Raw genomic sequence first — 17,373 nt, 5'->3', positions numbered from 1 at the left:
CTCTTCTCTCACCTTAGCCGGTCCTTCAGGTGGTCCTAGTGATGTGAGGCGGAGGCACCCAAACATTAGCGTGCACCCGACTCTCCTGGAGGGCCTGGTAAAATGCAGATTTGGCAGGTCTGGGGTGGGGCCTTAGAATGTGCATTTCTAACGAGCTCCCAGCTGATACTGCTGCTGCTGGCCTGGGGGCCACAGTTTGAAGACTCCTGCTGTTGAAGCTGCCAACTCTGGCTGAGGGCAGAGAGCGCCTCTGGGTTGGACCAACCACCCACTACCCCTCAAGAGCATGTGCAACGAGTGGGCCTGGGAAGGCTTGATTCTGCCCTGAGATCAATTTTGCTTGGTCTGCACAATGTTTTAGACAAAAATTGGGCTAATATCTAAAGATAGAGGTATTTCACATAAAAATCTGAACTCCTGCTGTTATGGGCTGAACTATGTCCCTCTAAAATTTATACGTTGGGAATTCCCTGGTGGTCCAGTGTTTAGGACTAGGTGCTTTCACTGTGGTGGCCTGAGTTCAATTCCTGGTCGGGGAACTAAGATCCCACAAGCCGCATGGCAAAATAGAATAGAATAGAATAGAATCAAATAGAATAGAATAGAATAGAATAGAATAGAATAGAATAGAATAGAAAGAATAGAATAGAATAGAATCAAATAGAATAGAATAGACTAGAATGATCTATATGCTGAAGTCTTAATCCGCAGTGCGATTGTGTGGCATTTGGTGCTAGGGTCTTTACAGAGATAATCACATTAAAAGGAGGTCATTACGTTGGGTCCTAATACAATAGGACCGGTATGATTATAAAAAGTGGAAATTTGGACACACAGACCCGCATATAGGGAAAATACCATGTGGACATGGAGACTTCTATCCTCCAGCACTGTGAGACAATAAACTCTGTTTCTTCAGCCACCCAGTTCGTAAGACTTTGTCACAGTAGTCCTAGCAAACTAACACACCTGCCTCGCCTGGAAGGGCCCGGTGATCAGGCAGCACTGGTAGCGGGATCTGAGTAGCACCTCTCCTTTCTCCTGGCACATGCTCTCCGGTCCCCCAGTCCTCCCTTGGGCTGGAGACCCTAGTGCAGATCCCAGCGATAGAGCCCTCTGTGGGACTCACTCATGTGTACATCCCGCCCCCAGGGACAGCCGTCATTCAGTTCACACCCGGAGAGACGATAGACCCGCCCCCCTAAAATGCTCGGGCACAAGACCCCAAGGCGGCTGGCGTTGATGCTGAAGGCTGTGACATGAGTCCCCTAGGATCTCCGTGTCCTCTCCCAGAGCCCAAGCACCACGCCACGCTCTGGTCTGGAACCCTGGCGTTCAAGCCCCAGCCCACTCTCAGTGGGCCTTTGTCCCTGACTGGGAAAGGCACGGGCAGAGTCTGACATCATGAAGCCCGAGGTGGGGGTGGGACTCCCCATCCCCCTCCATCCCCAGTCTGAGGGATTTCCCCACCCATCACCCTCTGCATCTCCCCCCCTCACCCCCGGGGCCGGGCTCTCCCTTGGGAGAAAGGACCCTCCCCGCCTCCCTCCCTACTGCCCTGGCCTGAAGGAGGACAGAAGATGCCCCAGTGTGACTAAGCAGCTCATGATCAAACCACTACTCCACTTCATCACACCACCATCACCATGCAAAGGTCATGACCAATGGGAGGGGCTGGGGTGGCAGGAGGATCACCGTGGACTCTGCACACAGAGGGTCCCTACCCAGCTCAGAGAGTCAGCACAGCCCTGGCTGAGCACCCTCTGTGCACCAGGCACTGTTCTAGGGGATACAGTGGTGAACAAGACAGACAGACAGGCAGGCGGAGACCTGAGCTCAGATGCCAGTGGGGAAGCAGCTCACTGAGGGTGCAGGTTGGCAAATGGCGTGCTGAGGGCCACAGAGGGACCGGGCAGCATTTAAACAGAGGAACTTGGCTTGGTGAGAGGGGCCGGGCAGGCTTCCAGAGGAAGCAGCGTCCAAGCTGGGAGCCAACAGGCCGCACAGGCTACGGCCAGCAGCGGAGCGGGGAGTGGGACAGGGCAGGGGAGCTTTCTAGGAGGAAGGAAGAGGCGTCAAGGCCTCCGCTCAGGGCATTTGAGGATCACACCCGTGCACCCACTCTGTGTTGACGAATCTTAACTCTGCCAGGAGCCAGCCTCCCGGCAGGCTAGGTTGGGCATAAGCAGCCCATGGCCTGTCCTCCTGGAGATCATGTTATCACGGGAGGAGAGAGTCAACACATAAGGTTGTTTCCGATGGCAAGAAGTGGCTGGAAGACAATAGACCAGGATGTGGGTACCAAACGCGACACCCTCTAGAGAGGGTGGATGTGACTGGAGCCGAGGGTGAGATGTCCTGCCTCCTCCTCCTGGCCACACCGGCCTCTGTGGCCTCTCAGGCCCGGGGTTATCCCTAACACTGCCACCAAGATCCCCTAGACGCTGAGGACAATGCCTTCTGCTTCTCAGCCTGAGACTCCAGAGATCTTAGAGCATCCTCCCAGGGACCCAGAACCAGGGTACGCAGTGATGGAGGGGGGAATGAGTGAGGCAGCCGCCCCCAGCCCCTCCAGGAAGGAGCTCGTAGAACCCAGGCATCAGGCTGCCCAGTTCAAGCAGCGGTGACAAGGGCCCTTTGTGCCCCCCTCCCCCGGGGGCAGGGAGGAGCTGGGCCTTGGAGGCAGGCGGCCCCTGGCACCCAGGGGGAGGGGAGGGGCTGGTCAGTGGGGGCCTAGACCCTGGGAGGCCAGGGGACTGCGAGCGGGGCCTGCGGAGCAGAGGGTGCAGAAGCAAGAGCATCAGGTGAGTACTGCAGCCGAGAGGGCTGTGGGACGGGGAGGAGAACAGAGGACTGGGGCTGAGAGCACTGGGCAGGGCCGCCCGGGGCATGTGCAGTACGAAGCGGTCTGGGCCGTGGATGGTGGCTGGGAGCTGCCGCTAATTTAGGGTGGGGGAGGGTGCTGCTTAGGATTGCTCTGGGCGTGGGCTGGGACCGCGGCAGGGACAGTGACGGGGCCTTGGGAAGAAACCACAGAGAGAAAGAATGAAGAGCCCTCCTCAGCACCCCTCTGGTGGACGTTCTGCCCTGGGGCTCCTAAGTCTGTGGCAGATGGGGTGGAAGTCATCCAGGGACAGGTGAAGAGTGGAGGGATGCCCAGGTGATCAGACGTCTGCCTCCTGCCATTTGGGAGGGTGCGGGCACAGGGGGCTGTGAGTGAGCAAGTTCCAGCACCTGAGCACCTGACGGGGGCGCGTGTGCACATGCACGTGCACGTCTCTTAGTGAGTCGTAATGCACATCCGTGTTTCTCCACCTTTATTTACACCCCACTAAGGAAAGCTTTTAGACCTGTTTTTCCTAATCCAGCTCCCCCCGTGAGATCTTAATATTACGGATAGACTGTATATGTTTATATACCGTGGTCCTTTAGAGAGCCACAAACCACTGTAATAACTAAGATTTTTCTGGACCCCACCCCAAGAACCAATTTTCACCCCCATTCAGATTGCATGGTCTACACACTTGTTTCACACGTCTGCCCAGGCCCCGTGGCCCTCACCTGTGTCTACCTCCTGTACCTTCCCGTCGCAGGTGCAAAGGTGGCATCTGCCGCGTGTCCATCCGCATGTGTCTGAGTGGGTCTGTCCATAGCCGGTCCGAGTGTCTTTGCGAGCATGGCACGCAGGCAGGTCCGTGTGTATGCCCAATTGCCATGCCTATGCCCGTCCCGGTGTGTGGTGGGCAGGAGGACGCAGGTGTGTGTGTGTCTGCCGCACGGGGGTCTCGGTGCCTGTCGGCGTGTGCAGAGCCCTGACGGGTGTTACGGTGCGAGGCTGCTTCTTCTGGCTGCGTCCAGATCCGTCACGTTTCATGGGGGCATTTGCATGTGTCTGACCGCATGCGTCTGTCCGTGGGAAGAGAGTGTCAAAGGCCAGGAAGAGCAGCCACTTGGAAACACTGGGTCCAGCCCTGAGGCGACCCACAGAGGAGCTGGGTGCCAGGGAGTCACTAACCCCAATCCCTGGTCCTTCCTGGCTCCACTCAGAGCCCAGCCAGGCTCGCCCAGCTCTTCCCTCACCCCCATCTACCCCAGAAACCCCCCAGGACGAGGCACCCTCACCCTGAGGGAACAGGGCTCTTTTGTACCGGGCTCTCGCCTCTGGAGGGTGGGGACGCCAGGGGCCATCTGTAGGGTGGGAGAGGGCGGCAGGAATTCACGTGGCATGTTGGGAATGCTGACGATGTGAAACCCAGTCATTGATGGGGCTGGGTCCCTGCCTCCCACCCCCAGGCCTCAGCCGTGGGACATGTGCTCCCTCACCGCGTTCACTGCCCCTGCCTCCCCCCACCCCCAGAGCTCTGCTGCTTCCCTTTCCTTCCCGAGAGTTCTCCATCGCAGTTTGCCTCGGGAGGTGACCACAGAGTAGCTTTCAGGCTGTGTGGGAGGGTCCCAAGTGTCCATGGGCCACAGAGACCGTGTGGGCAGCCTGCAGGATCTACTCACAGTAGATCCGGAAAGTGGACGGGGAGGGGCAGGGGACCCTCAGGCCCCCACCTCCTTGCGCCTGTCTGACTCTTGTTCCAGGTTGGCCGGCTGACAGCTTCAAGTGGGACCAGAAGACATTCCCAACTCAGGGAGACGGAGGTGAGGGGGAGGGTTCCAAATTCCCCTTCCTCCTGGCTTGCCCTGCTTCCTGATGCTGGTCCAGACTTGGCTCTATCCTTACTCTTTGGAGATCCCCAAGGGCAGGATGGTGATGAAGACAATTATTAGCACGTCACTACCACATAGAGTCAGGACAGTTTGGTGGTGAAATCTGCAGACCTGGACAGGCAGACAGGGCTTGAATCCTAGCTCTGCCACTTATGTGCTGTGTGGCCTCGGGCAAGTTACTCAACCTCTCTGGACCGCAGCTACAAAGTGAGGATAATAATTGCACCTACCTCAAAGAGATGAAATGAATCTGTGTCGTAAAGTACTGGGGGTGGTTCATGGTTGATGCCCATAGATGTGTTTGTGATTATACATAATAATAGCAGCAGTGGCTAACATCTGAACAGGCTGCTTCCTAAAGCCTTACTAGAAGCACCCTTTTCACTTCCCCTGGCCTTTAACCCTCTCCTCTCTTCTCCCCCATCCAGCTGTTGCTCACTTGCTGTACAAAATGATATTCCTCACGGCACTGCCTCTGTTTTGGATCATGATTTCAGGTAATGCCTGGGGGTCTGGGGCTCCTGGGGTCTTGGCCCCTGAGCAGGCTGGGGTTGATTTTGTGGGTCCCTGGACCCCGCCCCCGCCCCGCAGGGCAGTGGAAGGTGATGGGAGCGGGGGGATTGGGGGCATCCGGGCAGGACATGTCCCTCAGCCTCAGCGGTCCTGCTTGCCCACAGCCTCTCGCGGGGGTCACTGGGGGGCCTGGATGCCCTCGTCCATCTCGGCCTTCGAGGGCACGTGTGTCTCCATCCCCTGCCGCTTCGACTTCCCCGACGAGCTGCGGCCGGCCGTTGTGCACGGCGTCTGGTACTTCAATAGCCCCTACCCGAAAAACTACCCGCCGGTGGTCTTCAAGTCACGCACCCAAGTCGTCCACGAGAGCTTCCAGGGCCGCAGCCGCCTCCTGGGGGCCCTGGGCCTGCGCAACTGCACCCTCTTGCTCAGCAACCTCAGCCCCGAGCTGGGCGGCAAGTACTACTTCCGCGGGGACCTGGGGGGCTACAACCAGTACACCTTCTCCGAGCACAGCGTCCTGGACATCATCAGTGAGTTCCCGGGGGCTGTGCAGATGCCGTGGGGCTGGGGCCATGCAGGGGGCGCAGGGGGAGCAGGAAGTCCTCCTGGCACCTTTCCAGGGAGGTCTAGCTGGCAGGACCAGGGACTTGTTGGTTTGGCTGGGGGGAGGGGTGCAACCCCCCCCCCCCCCCCCGCCCACACGGCCCAGGCAGATGACTGAAACAGGCAAAGCAGGGCTCTCAGAGGAAAGCAGTGGTCTTACTCTTCCAGAAACACCTGGGGTAAAGGCAGCGGGCCCAGGGGTTGGAGCCAGGCCTCTGGATTCCTATGTTAGCTGGGCTACTGAGGGCAAGTTACTTAACTTCTCTGGGCCTTGTTTTCCTCTTCTGTAAAATAGGGTTAAGAACAGCACTCAAAGTTCAATGAGGGAACAGTTGTCAAGTGGGCAAAGCAGTGCCTGGTACATGACGCCCAGCTCCGTCTAAGTGGTGCTGGGTGAGAAGGCAGGGTCATTGCTGTCAAGCATTCTGAGTTTTCCATTTGTTTGTTTGTTTGTTTTGGTTTGGTTTTGGCTGTGCTACACGGCATGCGGTATCCTAGGGACCGAACCCGTGCCCCCTGCAGTGGAAGCACAGAGTCCCAACCACTGAAACGCCAGGGAATTCCCGAATTTTCAAAGGGAACTGTATTTTTCTATGTTTTTTCAGCATCAGCTGCTGATTCAGATATTTTTTAAAAAAAATACCCTAAATTTAGGTCAAATAAAATGCAGCTCCGGGCCAGTTTGGGCAATTAGAGTAGGGTCTACTGCCTCATTTCTGAGAGGCCCCGAGAGGCATGGAACCCTTAGACTCAGGTTTGCCATCAGCTCTGAGTCTACATGAGGGGCCAGATTACAGCCCTGATGCACAGAGAGGTCCCGCTTCCGCCGCTAGGCACAGCCAGACAGCTCCAGGACACACCACACACACACACACACGCACGCACGCACGCACGCACGCACGTGGAAGCTAAACCAAAGCAAACGTGGGAAGGAGAGAGGTTTCTTGAGGAATATAACGTAGTGTCCAGAGCACAGACGATGAAGCCAGAGCGACAGGAATTGAAGCTCAGTTTTATCCCATGCGCGCTGTGGCCTCAGTTTCCTCATCCGCAAAATGGGCAAAATAACATTACCCACTTTCTACTTTCGGCATGGCTGGAAGGACGGGCAAGTTACACACAGTAAAGTACTCAGACCACTATATTGTTGTTTCCGTTATTATTACATCTGCGGTTGGATCTGCGGAGGGCTTCTGGGTGAAGGGTACCCAGGAGGAGAGAAGGTTGTAGGGAATTCTGCATCCAAGGATGGGGAGGGGAGCGGGTACCAGGACTGGAGTCGGACAACGTGGGGGTCCGATGCTGCTTCCTTCACCCTCCATCTCCCCGTCTCACTTAGACACCCCCAACATCATGGTCCCCCCAGAGGTTGTGGCAGGCACAGAAGTGGAGGTCAGCTGCATGGTGCCTGACAACTGCCCCGAGATGCACCCGGAGCTGAGCTGGCTGGGCCACGAGGGGCTCGGGGAGCCGGCTGTGCTGGGGCGGCTCCGCGAGGACGAGGGCACCTGGGTGCAGGTGTCGCTGCTGCACTTCGTGCCCACCAGGGAGGCCAACGGCTACCGGCTGGGCTGCCAGGCCTCCTTCCCCAACACCACCCTGCAGTTCGAAGGCTACGCCAGCCTGGACGTCAAGTGTGAGCTTGGGTGCGGGCCGGGGTGCGGGCCGGGGGCGGGGTCTGCGGCACGTGCCCGCTGACGTCCTGTGTCTCCGGTGCCGCAGACCCCCCGGTGATTGTGGAGATGAACTCCTCGGTGGAGGCCATCGAGGGCTCCCACGTCAGCCTGCTCTGTGGGGCCGACAGCAACCCGCCGCCGCTGCTGACCTGGATGCGGGACGGCACGGTGCTCCGGGAGGCGGTGACGGAGAGCCTGTCCCTGGAACTGGACGAGGTGACGCCCGCGGAGGACGGCGTCTACGCCTGCCTGGCCGAGAACGCTTATGGCCAGGACAACCGCACCGTGGGGCTCAGCGTCATGTGTGAGTCGCCGCCCCTTCCCGGGGCGGAGCTGGGGGCCCAGTGGGGGCGCGGTCGGGACCATGCCCGTGGTTGAGGTGGAGATGGAGAGGAAGTTGCAGGTTAAGGAGTTCCTTCATTTTCCCCACGAGTATCTGGTGAACACCTACTCTGCACCACTCTCCTCGCTAGGACAAGATGGGAAGAGGCAGAGGCAATCCCTGCCACCCAGGAAAGCCTGTTAAATTCAGTTTCCTGCGGGTAGAGCTGGGCCTGGCTCCGGGAATCTGCATTTTAAAATAAGCCCCATTGCAGTTCTGATGGGAGGGCTGAGGAGAACCCAGGCCTCTCCCAGCCCCCGAACATTATGGGGCCCCAGGGAGAGGGGGCCCGTCAGACAGGATTCTTAACTAGGAGCCAAGGAGAGGTCATTCATTCATTCATTCATTCACAAATATTTATTGAGGCAAAGTGCCCAGGGCTGGGGATAATAAAAATGACAGCACCGGCCAACATTTACTCAGCAGTTTCTGAGTGCCTTCCAGAAATACTCTTCCCCTGGGGCCTCCCCACGGCTGGCTCCTACTCACCTCCTTCTAGGCTCACTGCAGCCCTCCCTCACCATCCTAGTGAAAACCGTCAACTACCCCGATTTCCCATCCCACCTTTATTTTTCTGCAAAGCACTTATCCCCGTCTTGCCAACTATATGTTTGATTTCCTTATACAGCATCTGTCCACACGGGCAGGGATCTTCATCTAACCTTGTTCAGGCTAAAACAGTGCTTGTCACAGTTGGTTCTCAGTGACCCCTATGAGGTTGGGAATATTATTAAGCCCATTTTCCAGATAAGAAAAATGGGGCCCAGAGGGGTTTCGACATGGGTCCACACACAGCTGGGAAGGGGTAGAGCCGGGATTCAAACACAAGCGCTGTCGCTGCAGAACCCCTGTCTTTGTAAACGAGACGCCCAGGCCTGGGGTTACCTGAGCCATCCTGAGCTGGTGTGCCCTGATTAGGGCGTCGGGGGTCACATTTGGGGGTGGGAGCTTCTGACCATCGGCCCCCTGTCCTGCCCCCCAGATGCACCCTGGAAGCCGACGGTGAACGGGACAGTGGTGGCCGTGGAGGGGGAGACAGTCTCCATCTTGTGCTCCACACAGAGCAACCCGGATCCCATTCTTACCATCTTCAAGGAGAAGCAGATTCTGGCCACGGTCATCTATGAGAGCGAGCTGCAGCTGGAGCTGCCCGCCGTCGTGCCCGAGGATGATGGAGAATATTGGTGTGTGGCCGAGAACCAGTACGGTCAGAGGGCCACCGCCTTCAACCTATCCGTGGAGTGTGAGTACTCCCCTGCATCCGCTGCCCCTGCGGAGGGCGGCCGGGCTTGACTCCTGCCCACCCACCCCTGTGATAGACGGCTCAATGGGGGACACCCAGGTGACCGGGAGGTACCCACGCATCCCAGCCAGGGGTCAGATAAGGATGAGGAAGGGAGGAAAGCGGAACCCACAGCAAGAAAATAAAAGCCCCACCTGAGAATACGGTATCCCCACATCCTGGTGTGGGCTTGTGACCAAGGAGATTTCTGAATCCTGTGGCCACAGCCCCTTTGCATTAACTAAAAGAATAACCATGACCTCCGACCCTTATGGAGCGTCGCTAGGCACCAAGCAATGTTGGAAGCTCTGTACAGGGACCCACTCTTTCGTTTTTGTTACATCCGATGAGGGAGGTTCTCTTACTGTCTCCAGTTTCCAGAGAAGGAAACTGAGGTCCTGAGAGGTTATGTCACTTGCCCAAAGTCACACAGCCAGAAAACGGCAGAACTGAGATTCAAATACAGTGGTCTGGTTCCACTCTTCTGTGCTGCCCATTGACCTCATCCTATGTTATGACATCAGAATACATTGGTCAAGCCGTTGTTACATGCACGGCCGTGTGGCTCAGTGGGAGGCGGGGGGTAGGACCGAGAGGACACCAAGCGTATTAACAGATAATGGTACAGCCAGAGAGATGAGACGGATGCATATAAAAAGCCAACTGTCTTGGGAATGAAGCCCATTGTTCCACTGCCAACCAGAGCCCTTCCCAACCTTCTGTGGACATCATCGCCAACACCCCACCCCCACCCGGCCGTCACTCGGGTCATAGCTCCCAAGTCGCAGTTTCCACTCCCCCTCCTCCAGCAACTCCCTCTGGAATGTCACCTTTGTAGTTCCATTGCCCCTGCTTCCTCCCCAGCTCCAGCCTGGCCTCTGGCACTTGTCTCCAAATGATTCCACCTACAATGGTCCCTACCACACAAGCTTGCCAGAAGGTTTTGGGCACAGTCCGTATATTCAATATGGCGTGTGGCCGTAGTCAGCAGAGACAGATTATTCCTGGAGTACCATCTTCCAGGGCAAGGTGGTGGCCACCTGCTAACCCTTCCTCTTTGGGCACCTTCCTTCCCAGTCTCTGCTCGCTCGCGGCATCCAACGTGATCACGCATATGGGTTGTGTGGGCACCCCGCCTTCTCCATACATGCCCACCCTTCTGCCTCACGCTTTTCCCCGTTAAACCTATATCCCAAGCCAGGGGTTCTTAGGTGTAGAGTCAGAGAACCCCCTGAGGATCTGGTGGAAATGTCTGATCATACACACACCTCCAGCTCACGAACGTTTTCAGTCACAGACCCTCCTGTATGATAAGAGCGGTGGCAGCAAATGATCATTAAGGGCCTACTCTGGGCCAGGATTGCATCCCCTGCGCGTGTTATTTTGCTGAGCCCTTGTGGTCGCCCCTTGAAGCAGCTACGTGTTATCGTCGTCCCCTTTGAGGAGAAACTGAAGGTCAGAATTCCCCAAGGCCATGCAGCTGGAAGGCTGGCCAGTGCCAGGATTCTTCTGGACTCCTGTCGACCCAGTTCTTAAACCTCTGGCTGCTTCATCTCCCCTGCAGTCCTTGGTACCCAAGGTACTCAAGGCCTTCAGTCGGCCGGAGGGGAGGAGCAGCTGTGCCTCCCACCCCACCCCTGCTGAGCCGGTCACCGGGCTCCAAGGCCTGTGTCGCTGTGCTTACCCTCTGGGCGTTGGGCTTCAGGTCCCTCTCTCTCCCCAAAGTCTGCGTCCCCTAGCAACGGGGCTTCCATGCTCGGTGACGATGGTGGGTGCTCCTGAGCGGGGAGGGGGCGGGGGGGGGGCTGTTGGGTCCCAGCACAGCATGGGACCTGCAGGGCACTCTCCTCACTGAGACCCTGTGATGACTAGAAGACTGGTTTCAGCCCTTTGTGCATATTGACCTATTTCATTCTCACAACAACGTGATTGGGGGCAGGGACTGCCCTTCACCCGTTTAATAGGAGGAAACGGAAATGTTACTGGTGCCCAGTACCCGACAGAGCTGAATCGACCTGGGTCCGAATCCCAGCTCTATCTCCATCTTGTGATGGAGATGTGCTGTGTGATCCCAGACAAGTGAGTTCACCTTTGCTGAGCCCCGATTCTCTTCTCTGAAAAACGGATATGACAGTATAAGGAAATTATGGTGAGCGCCCATAGTGCCCGACATGTCCCATGTGCCCCGTAAGTCTTAGACAACCTCTTAGCTTCCCACTCATCTCTCCTTTGAACTCCTGGCTGGGTATCCGCCTGCCTTCCTGCTGCCAAGGCTTTGCTCACTTGCTTCCTCTGCTGGAATGGTTCGATCCCTGCATGGGATGTTAAGCTTTCTTTTTCTTTTCTTTTCTTTTTTTTTTTTTCCGCTGCATGGGGTCTTTGTTGCTGCGCGCGGGCTTTCTCTAGTTGTGGCGAGCGGGGGCTATTCTTCGTTGCAGTGTGCAGGCTTCTCATTGCGGTGGCTTCTCTTGTTGCAGAGCACGGGCTCTAGGCGCACAGACTTCAGTAGTTGTGGCTCTTGGGCTCTAGAGCGCGGGCTCAATAGTTGTGGCGCACGGGCTTAGTTGCTCCGTGGCACGTGGGATCTTCCCAGACCAGGGATCGATCCCATGTCCCCTGCATTGGAAGGCAGATTCTTAACCACTGCACCACCAGAGAAGTCCCTAAGCTTTCTTTTCAACAAGCTCATGTGCCCACTTCAGAACAGAGTCCCGTAGCCCCTGGCAAGTCAAGGACCATTACCCCTCTTTGCACACATGAGAAGTTCATCTCGGAGGCCCAGGAAGCTGAGTGGCCGGCCAGTAGATGGCAGAGCTGAGATTCAAGCCAAAGCTGTCTCACCCCAAACTCCCCATCCTTTGTGGGACCTGGGGCTTATCTAGTGTCAATCAGGGTTTCATAGGTCGCGAGGCTGCCGGCAATGCTGCAAAGATGCTGAGCACATGCAACAGGGTGTCAGCGTTCCCGCAACACTGTCACAACAGTACCAGTGGCGCAGTATTGAATGAAAGGATTTTTAAAAAATTAATCACTGTCCGTTCATGTTTGTCATTACTAATTTACTCTGTGGTGTGTTAATTTGTCAATACTACAGCAAGCATAGTGCACGTCTGCCTCAACAGAATTTGGAATATTTAACTGTTCATTTACTAGACGTAGAGATATGTACACATTGAGGTTCCAAATGGGATGATCCCTATTGCCACTACACGGCTCATGTGACTCCCTGCTCCGTCGCTGTTACCTGCATATTCTTTTTTACTGGAAATTGAAAATAAGTGGGGTAGGTGGGCCAAAGATCTTTTGCCCGTGTGGAAGTGGGTTTTGCTCAGGGCTGAGAACCAGAGGTCAGTCTAGAGCAAGCAGAGGGGAATGCCAGACTCTCCATGAGGGAAAGAGAACATAGTTTAAAAAGCAACATTCAATGTTCTATTATAATTTCATATTTTGGAAAATGAAAGGAAAAAAAATACCAGTATCGTTTTTGTAATTTAAATGGCAGCAAAGCAAAGCTCAACAAAATGATATTGGGTGGAGGGTGGTACCTGGTACCACGGGGAATCCTGCGAGGGAGGGAGGGTCAGGATGCAGGGGGCTCCAGGGAGTGAGTAGGGGCATCTGTAGGATGGCCTGGAAGGGGAGCTGGCTGAACGCAGTAGTTCATCCAGTAAGTCTTCCCAGAGCTCCTGCCGGGTGAAAGGGATGTTCTAGGGACTTCCCTGGAGGTCCAGTGGTTAAGAATCTGCGCTTCCACTGCAGGGGATTTGGGTTTGATCTCTGGTCAGGGAACTAAGATCCTGCATGTCGTGTGGTATGGCAAAAAAAGAAAGTCATGTTCTAAGTGTGGGGGACAGAGTGGAGACTGAGTAAGAGCCTGTCTCGATGCAAATACAAGACCAGCCACATCAGTGTATAACCCGGGTAGGGATAAGTGCTGGGGAGAAAACTCGAGTGAACAGTTATTGAAGCGAGGTGCAACTTACATGGGGTGGTCAGAGAAATAGACATGGTCTGCGCAGAAGCTGCCTGGAGTGAGGGCGTGAGTTTGGCAGGTGTCAGGGAAGTGTTCCTAGCGGAGGGAGAAACGCAAGACCCCCCCACCCCCGCCCCGGCTGTTGGAAAAAGCTCCACAAGTATGAGAAACAAGCAAGGAGGCTCGTGTGGCTGGAAGGGAATGAGCCAGGGTGACAGCAGGAGATTAGAGCGTGGCTAAGTCCTGCAGGGCCTTGCAGGCGAAGGCAAAGAATTGGGGTTTTATTCTAAGTGACACGGGGAGCAATTGGAGGGGGGGAGGGCTTTGAGCAGGCAGCACCGTGATCTATGTTTCACAAGGTGAGCAGAGTTAGAGAGGACGTAAAAGAGAGTGCAGAGGGGAACAGGCAGCTCATCTCTGCGACGGCCAAGGAGCCCCCGAGGCCCTGTCTCTAGCCCGCGGGGTCTTGGTCTTGCCCCTGCAGTTGCCCCCGTGATCCTCCTGGAGTCCCACTGTGCGGCGGCCCGTGACACGGTGCAGTGCCTGTGCGTGGTGAAAGCCAACCCAGAGCCGTCCGTGGCCTTCGAGCTGCCCTCGCGTAACGTGACCGTGAACGAGACGGAGCGCGAGTTCGTGTACTCGGAGCGCAGCGGCCTCCTGCTCACCAGCATCCTCACGCTGCGGGGCCAGGCGCAGGCCCCGCCCCGGGTCATCTGCTCCTCCCACAACCTCTATGGCACCAAGAGCCTGGAGCTGCCCTTCCAGGGAGCCCGTGAGTGGTGTGGCCTGGGGCTGGGCGTCAAGGGACAGACAGGACCCCTCTTGGATCCAAGCTCCCCTCCCCAAGGCTGATCACCAGCGGCTGCGCATGGGTCAGGCTGCGCAGCGGATCGGGTGGTAGAGATGCCCTTTCCAGCCAGTTAGGAGAGGCTGCCCCGAGCTTGCCTGTACTTTACTGGCCCCTCCAGCAGCAAAGGCCTTCAGGCTAGCCAGTCAGTGCAAGGATATGCCAGCGGTGTAAATATTTTCCCTCTCACCCCTGCCCCAGCCTGTCTCCTAAGAACCCAGGTGTCCTCACTCCCACCGGCAGCCCTGAGGGCGCCTGGGTCTTCTCTTTCCTCAGATCGCCTGATGTGGGCCAAGATCGGGCCCGTGGGAGCGGTGGTTGCTTTTGCCATCTTAATTGCCGTCGTCTGCTACATCACCCAGACGCGCAGAAAGTGAGTAGCCTTCCGGGCTGAGCTGGGGCGGGGCGGGGTGGCCTCCAAGGGCAGGGCAGGGGCAGAGCAGTTGGAGGCTGGGGGTGGGCAAGGGAGGGAGGATTCTGCTCTGAGAATGTTCAGCTGGATGGAGGAGAGAGGGCCCCGGCTAACGTGGGCCGCCGTGGTCAGGTCACGCATGCCAGTGCCTGGGCCGAGCACTTCTCACCAGTCGATACCTGTGCCCCGCATCCTGTGCTGTGGCCTCCTGCCACTCCGGTGTGATGGGGAGAGCCGGTACCCCTGGCTTGCACCCAGAACATCCGTCACAGTTGGTTCCGGAAGCCCCAATGATTACACATATCTGTGGTATCAAAAACGCTCCTCAGGGACTTCCCTGGTGGTCCAGTGGTTGGGACTTCACCTTCCAGGGCAGGGGGTGCAGGTTCGATCCCCGGTCGGGGAGCTGGATCCCACATGCCTCGTGGCCAAAAAACCAAGACGTAGAACAGAAGCAATATTATAACAAATTCAATGAAAAGACTTTAAAAATGGTCCACATCAAAGAAATCTTAAAAAAACAGAACAAAACAAGACAAAACAAAACGCTCCGCAGTCCCAAGCCACAGCCACCTGCCACAGGTGCGCCGCTGTTAATTTTCTGCCTTGTGGTGCGCACATCAGCTCTCCTGACAAGGAGTTAACCCCCCGCTCCGCATCGTGGCGGCAAGGGGGTGCGGATAGCCCCAGAGCGAATGAGGAGAGCCCGGAGCAGCCAGGCTGGGGTCCTGAAAGTGGCAGAGACCAGGGCCCAGGTGGCTCATCCTCAGCTGTGAAGCAGAGGAGGGGTGGGCAGTGGTGGACAGGAAGAGGCTGCTCACCAAAGCGCCTGCTGCCCATCTTAGAGAGGCGGGTGGGAGCAGCTCTGGGGTCCCTTGGGCCATACTCTTAGGTAGATGGGGTTGCAGATAGAGAGGGGAGTGGGGGGACCTGGGGGTCCCACTGGAGCTGACACGTCTTGCCCTGCAGAAAGAACGTGACAGAGAGCCCCAGCTTCCCGGCGGGGGACGACCCCCCCGTCCTGTTCAGCAGTGACTTCCGCATCTCTGGGGCGCCGGAGAAATATGAGGTAAGGCCAGAGCCCTGTGGTGTGGGGCTAGCTGGAGATCCTGTGCGCCAGGGGCCCCGAGGGCCTGGCGGGGGGCCTGGAGACCCAGGGGCAGAGGGGGCGCCGGCCCCGCAGAAGGGAAGCAGGGGTCGTGCGGAGGGCTGGCTTGGCCCTGGGCTGGGAAGGGGCGCTCAGGCCGAGGCCTGGCGGGGGGCTGTGGAGCTCGGGGCCCAAGGGAAGCCCTCATCCACCCCGCCTGCGTCTATGACTGCATTTCCTTCTCCAATAGTCCAGAGAGCTCTCTACCCTGGAATGAGCACCCCGGGAGGTAGGTTCCGGGGGCCTCAGTGTGCCCACCTCTGGGCCCGTGTTGGGCCCTGGGGTTGGCGTGCATGTGTGTGCGTCCCCGTCAGGCGTCCAGGTTGGTCCCCACTTCAGTCTGGCTCTGCCCAGCACTCCTGGCCTTGTCTAGTCTGTCCCATTGCTGCTCCCCTCTGTATGTCTGTGGCCACTGTCCTGTGTGTGTGTGTGTGTGTGTGTGTCCAAAGGTGGGGGGTAGGGATGGAAAGCGTGACAGGGAAGCCGAAGTTGCACCTGCAGGATCTCCCAGGTGGAGGAGGGGGACCACACCAGACCCAAACGTACTGAGTCGGGCATTTACAGAACTTGGGGAAGGTGGGCACCCGGCCAGGTGGCTTTAATCTAAGGGCATGTTATGGACTGAATTGAGTGCCCCCCCCAAATTCCGATGTTGAAGAAGGCTTCCTGGAGACGTTGCATTTGTGGGCGACTTTCAGGCTTGGCGGCGAGGAGGTGGTTTTGCGTAGCGGGGATCGGCACAGGCAAGAGCTCCAGAGGGGGACTGGAGACCGTGGGGCTGGCTGGGCTGGTGGTCCTCACACAGGACTCAGCTCTGGGAGGCGCAAGCGACTCCAGCCTTTGCATCTGTCAAGGGTGGAACAGGACCTTCTAATGGGTTGGTTCCCTTCATAGAGTGAGAGGCGCCTGGGATCTGAGAGGAGGCTGCTGGGCCTTCGGGGGGAACCCCCAGAGCTGGACCTGAGCTATTCTCACTCGGACCTGGGAAAACGACCCACCAAGGACAGCTACACCCTGACGGAGGAGCTGGCCGAGTATGCTGAAATCCGCGTCAAGTGAGGGAGCCGGGGGCAGCCCGGATGGCCACCACCCCTTCAGGACCCTCACTGGCCCCCACTGGCTGTGGGCTTCCTTCCTCCCCAAAGTAGCGGGAGCTGGGGCAGGAAAGGGACGGGACAGGTGACAGTGAGGTCCTGGGGGCCTGGCCTCCCCCTCCCTCCCAGCTGTCCCCGCCCTGCCAGCGCCCCAGCTCCGCATTGTGGCTCCCCTGTAACCTCCTTTAACCTCATCTGTCTGGAGGGGAGCCCGTCTGTCCGTGTTATTTATTGCTACCCCTGCCTGGTCTCTTGTCCCCATACCTGGCCCCAGGGCCTGTGCGGAGGAACACGAAATAAATGCCCTGAAGCCAAACACCCGTCTAGATCCTGATGACTTCAGACCCGTCCTTGGGGACCCTGCCCCCCGCCTCCTTGCCCTTCCCTGGGTCCTCAGGGATCCTAGCCCTGAGCCCAGGCCAGCCGCCCTTAAGTTGCTTCCACTCCGAGCTGGCAGCTGGTCCACAGTAGGTCATGTTTGACTGCTGGGTGACTTCACATCACAACCCTCATTCCTGCTCCTGCCACAGGTGGAGCGACTGACAGCCCTGGGCTTGCGCTTACACACTGCCACATCTCACTGAAAGAGATGGTGGCTGCTTCCTCTGAAGGGGCCTGGCTCCTGACTTGCCACACTGCTCACCATTTCCTGTTGTCCCACACCTGGCTGGCTTCACTCCCTGACATCCCCCCCTGTGCCCTGCGGGTCGCGGCGGGGGCCTCAG

At 57.4% G+C, this 17,373-nt stretch overlaps 1 protein-coding gene across 4 annotated transcripts; it reads left to right on the top strand.

Moving 5' to 3' along the window:
* The first annotated feature begins 2,714 nt into the window (after positions 1–2,714).
* On the top strand, positions 2,715–16,964 carry MAG (myelin associated glycoprotein). 4 transcript variants are annotated; one of them, XM_067720127.1, is made up of 13 exons: positions 2,777–2,804; positions 3,594–3,691; positions 4,588–4,647; positions 5,145–5,213; positions 5,394–5,762; positions 7,175–7,471; positions 7,558–7,815; positions 8,876–9,136; positions 13,633–13,920; positions 14,272–14,368; positions 15,377–15,476; positions 15,745–15,783; positions 16,449–16,578. In XM_067720127.1, the coding sequence occupies exons 2-12, from the start codon at positions 3,628–3,630 to the stop codon at positions 15,769–15,771; spliced, it is 1,890 nt and encodes a 629-aa protein (XP_067576228.1). In that variant the 5' UTR covers positions 2,777–2,804; positions 3,594–3,627; the 3' UTR covers positions 15,772–15,783; positions 16,449–16,578. The 4 variants fall into 4 exon arrangements, with proteins under 4 accessions (XP_067576229.1, XP_067576227.1, XP_067576228.1 ...); XM_067720126.1 differs by lacking the exon at positions 16,449–16,578 and having other exon boundaries at positions 2,775–2,804; positions 15,377–15,552; positions 15,671–15,789; XM_067720125.1 differs by lacking the exon at positions 15,745–15,783 and having other exon boundaries at positions 2,779–2,804; positions 16,449–16,964.
* Positions 16,965–17,373: the final 409 nt, after the last annotated feature.

Source organism: Pseudorca crassidens, chromosome 20 (genome assembly GCF_039906515.1).
Source record: "Pseudorca crassidens isolate mPseCra1 chromosome 20, mPseCra1.hap1, whole genome shotgun sequence".
NCBI classification, from domain to species: domain Eukaryota; kingdom Metazoa; phylum Chordata; class Mammalia; order Artiodactyla; family Delphinidae; genus Pseudorca; species Pseudorca crassidens.
This window is presented reverse-complemented; position numbering and strand designations above follow the sequence as displayed.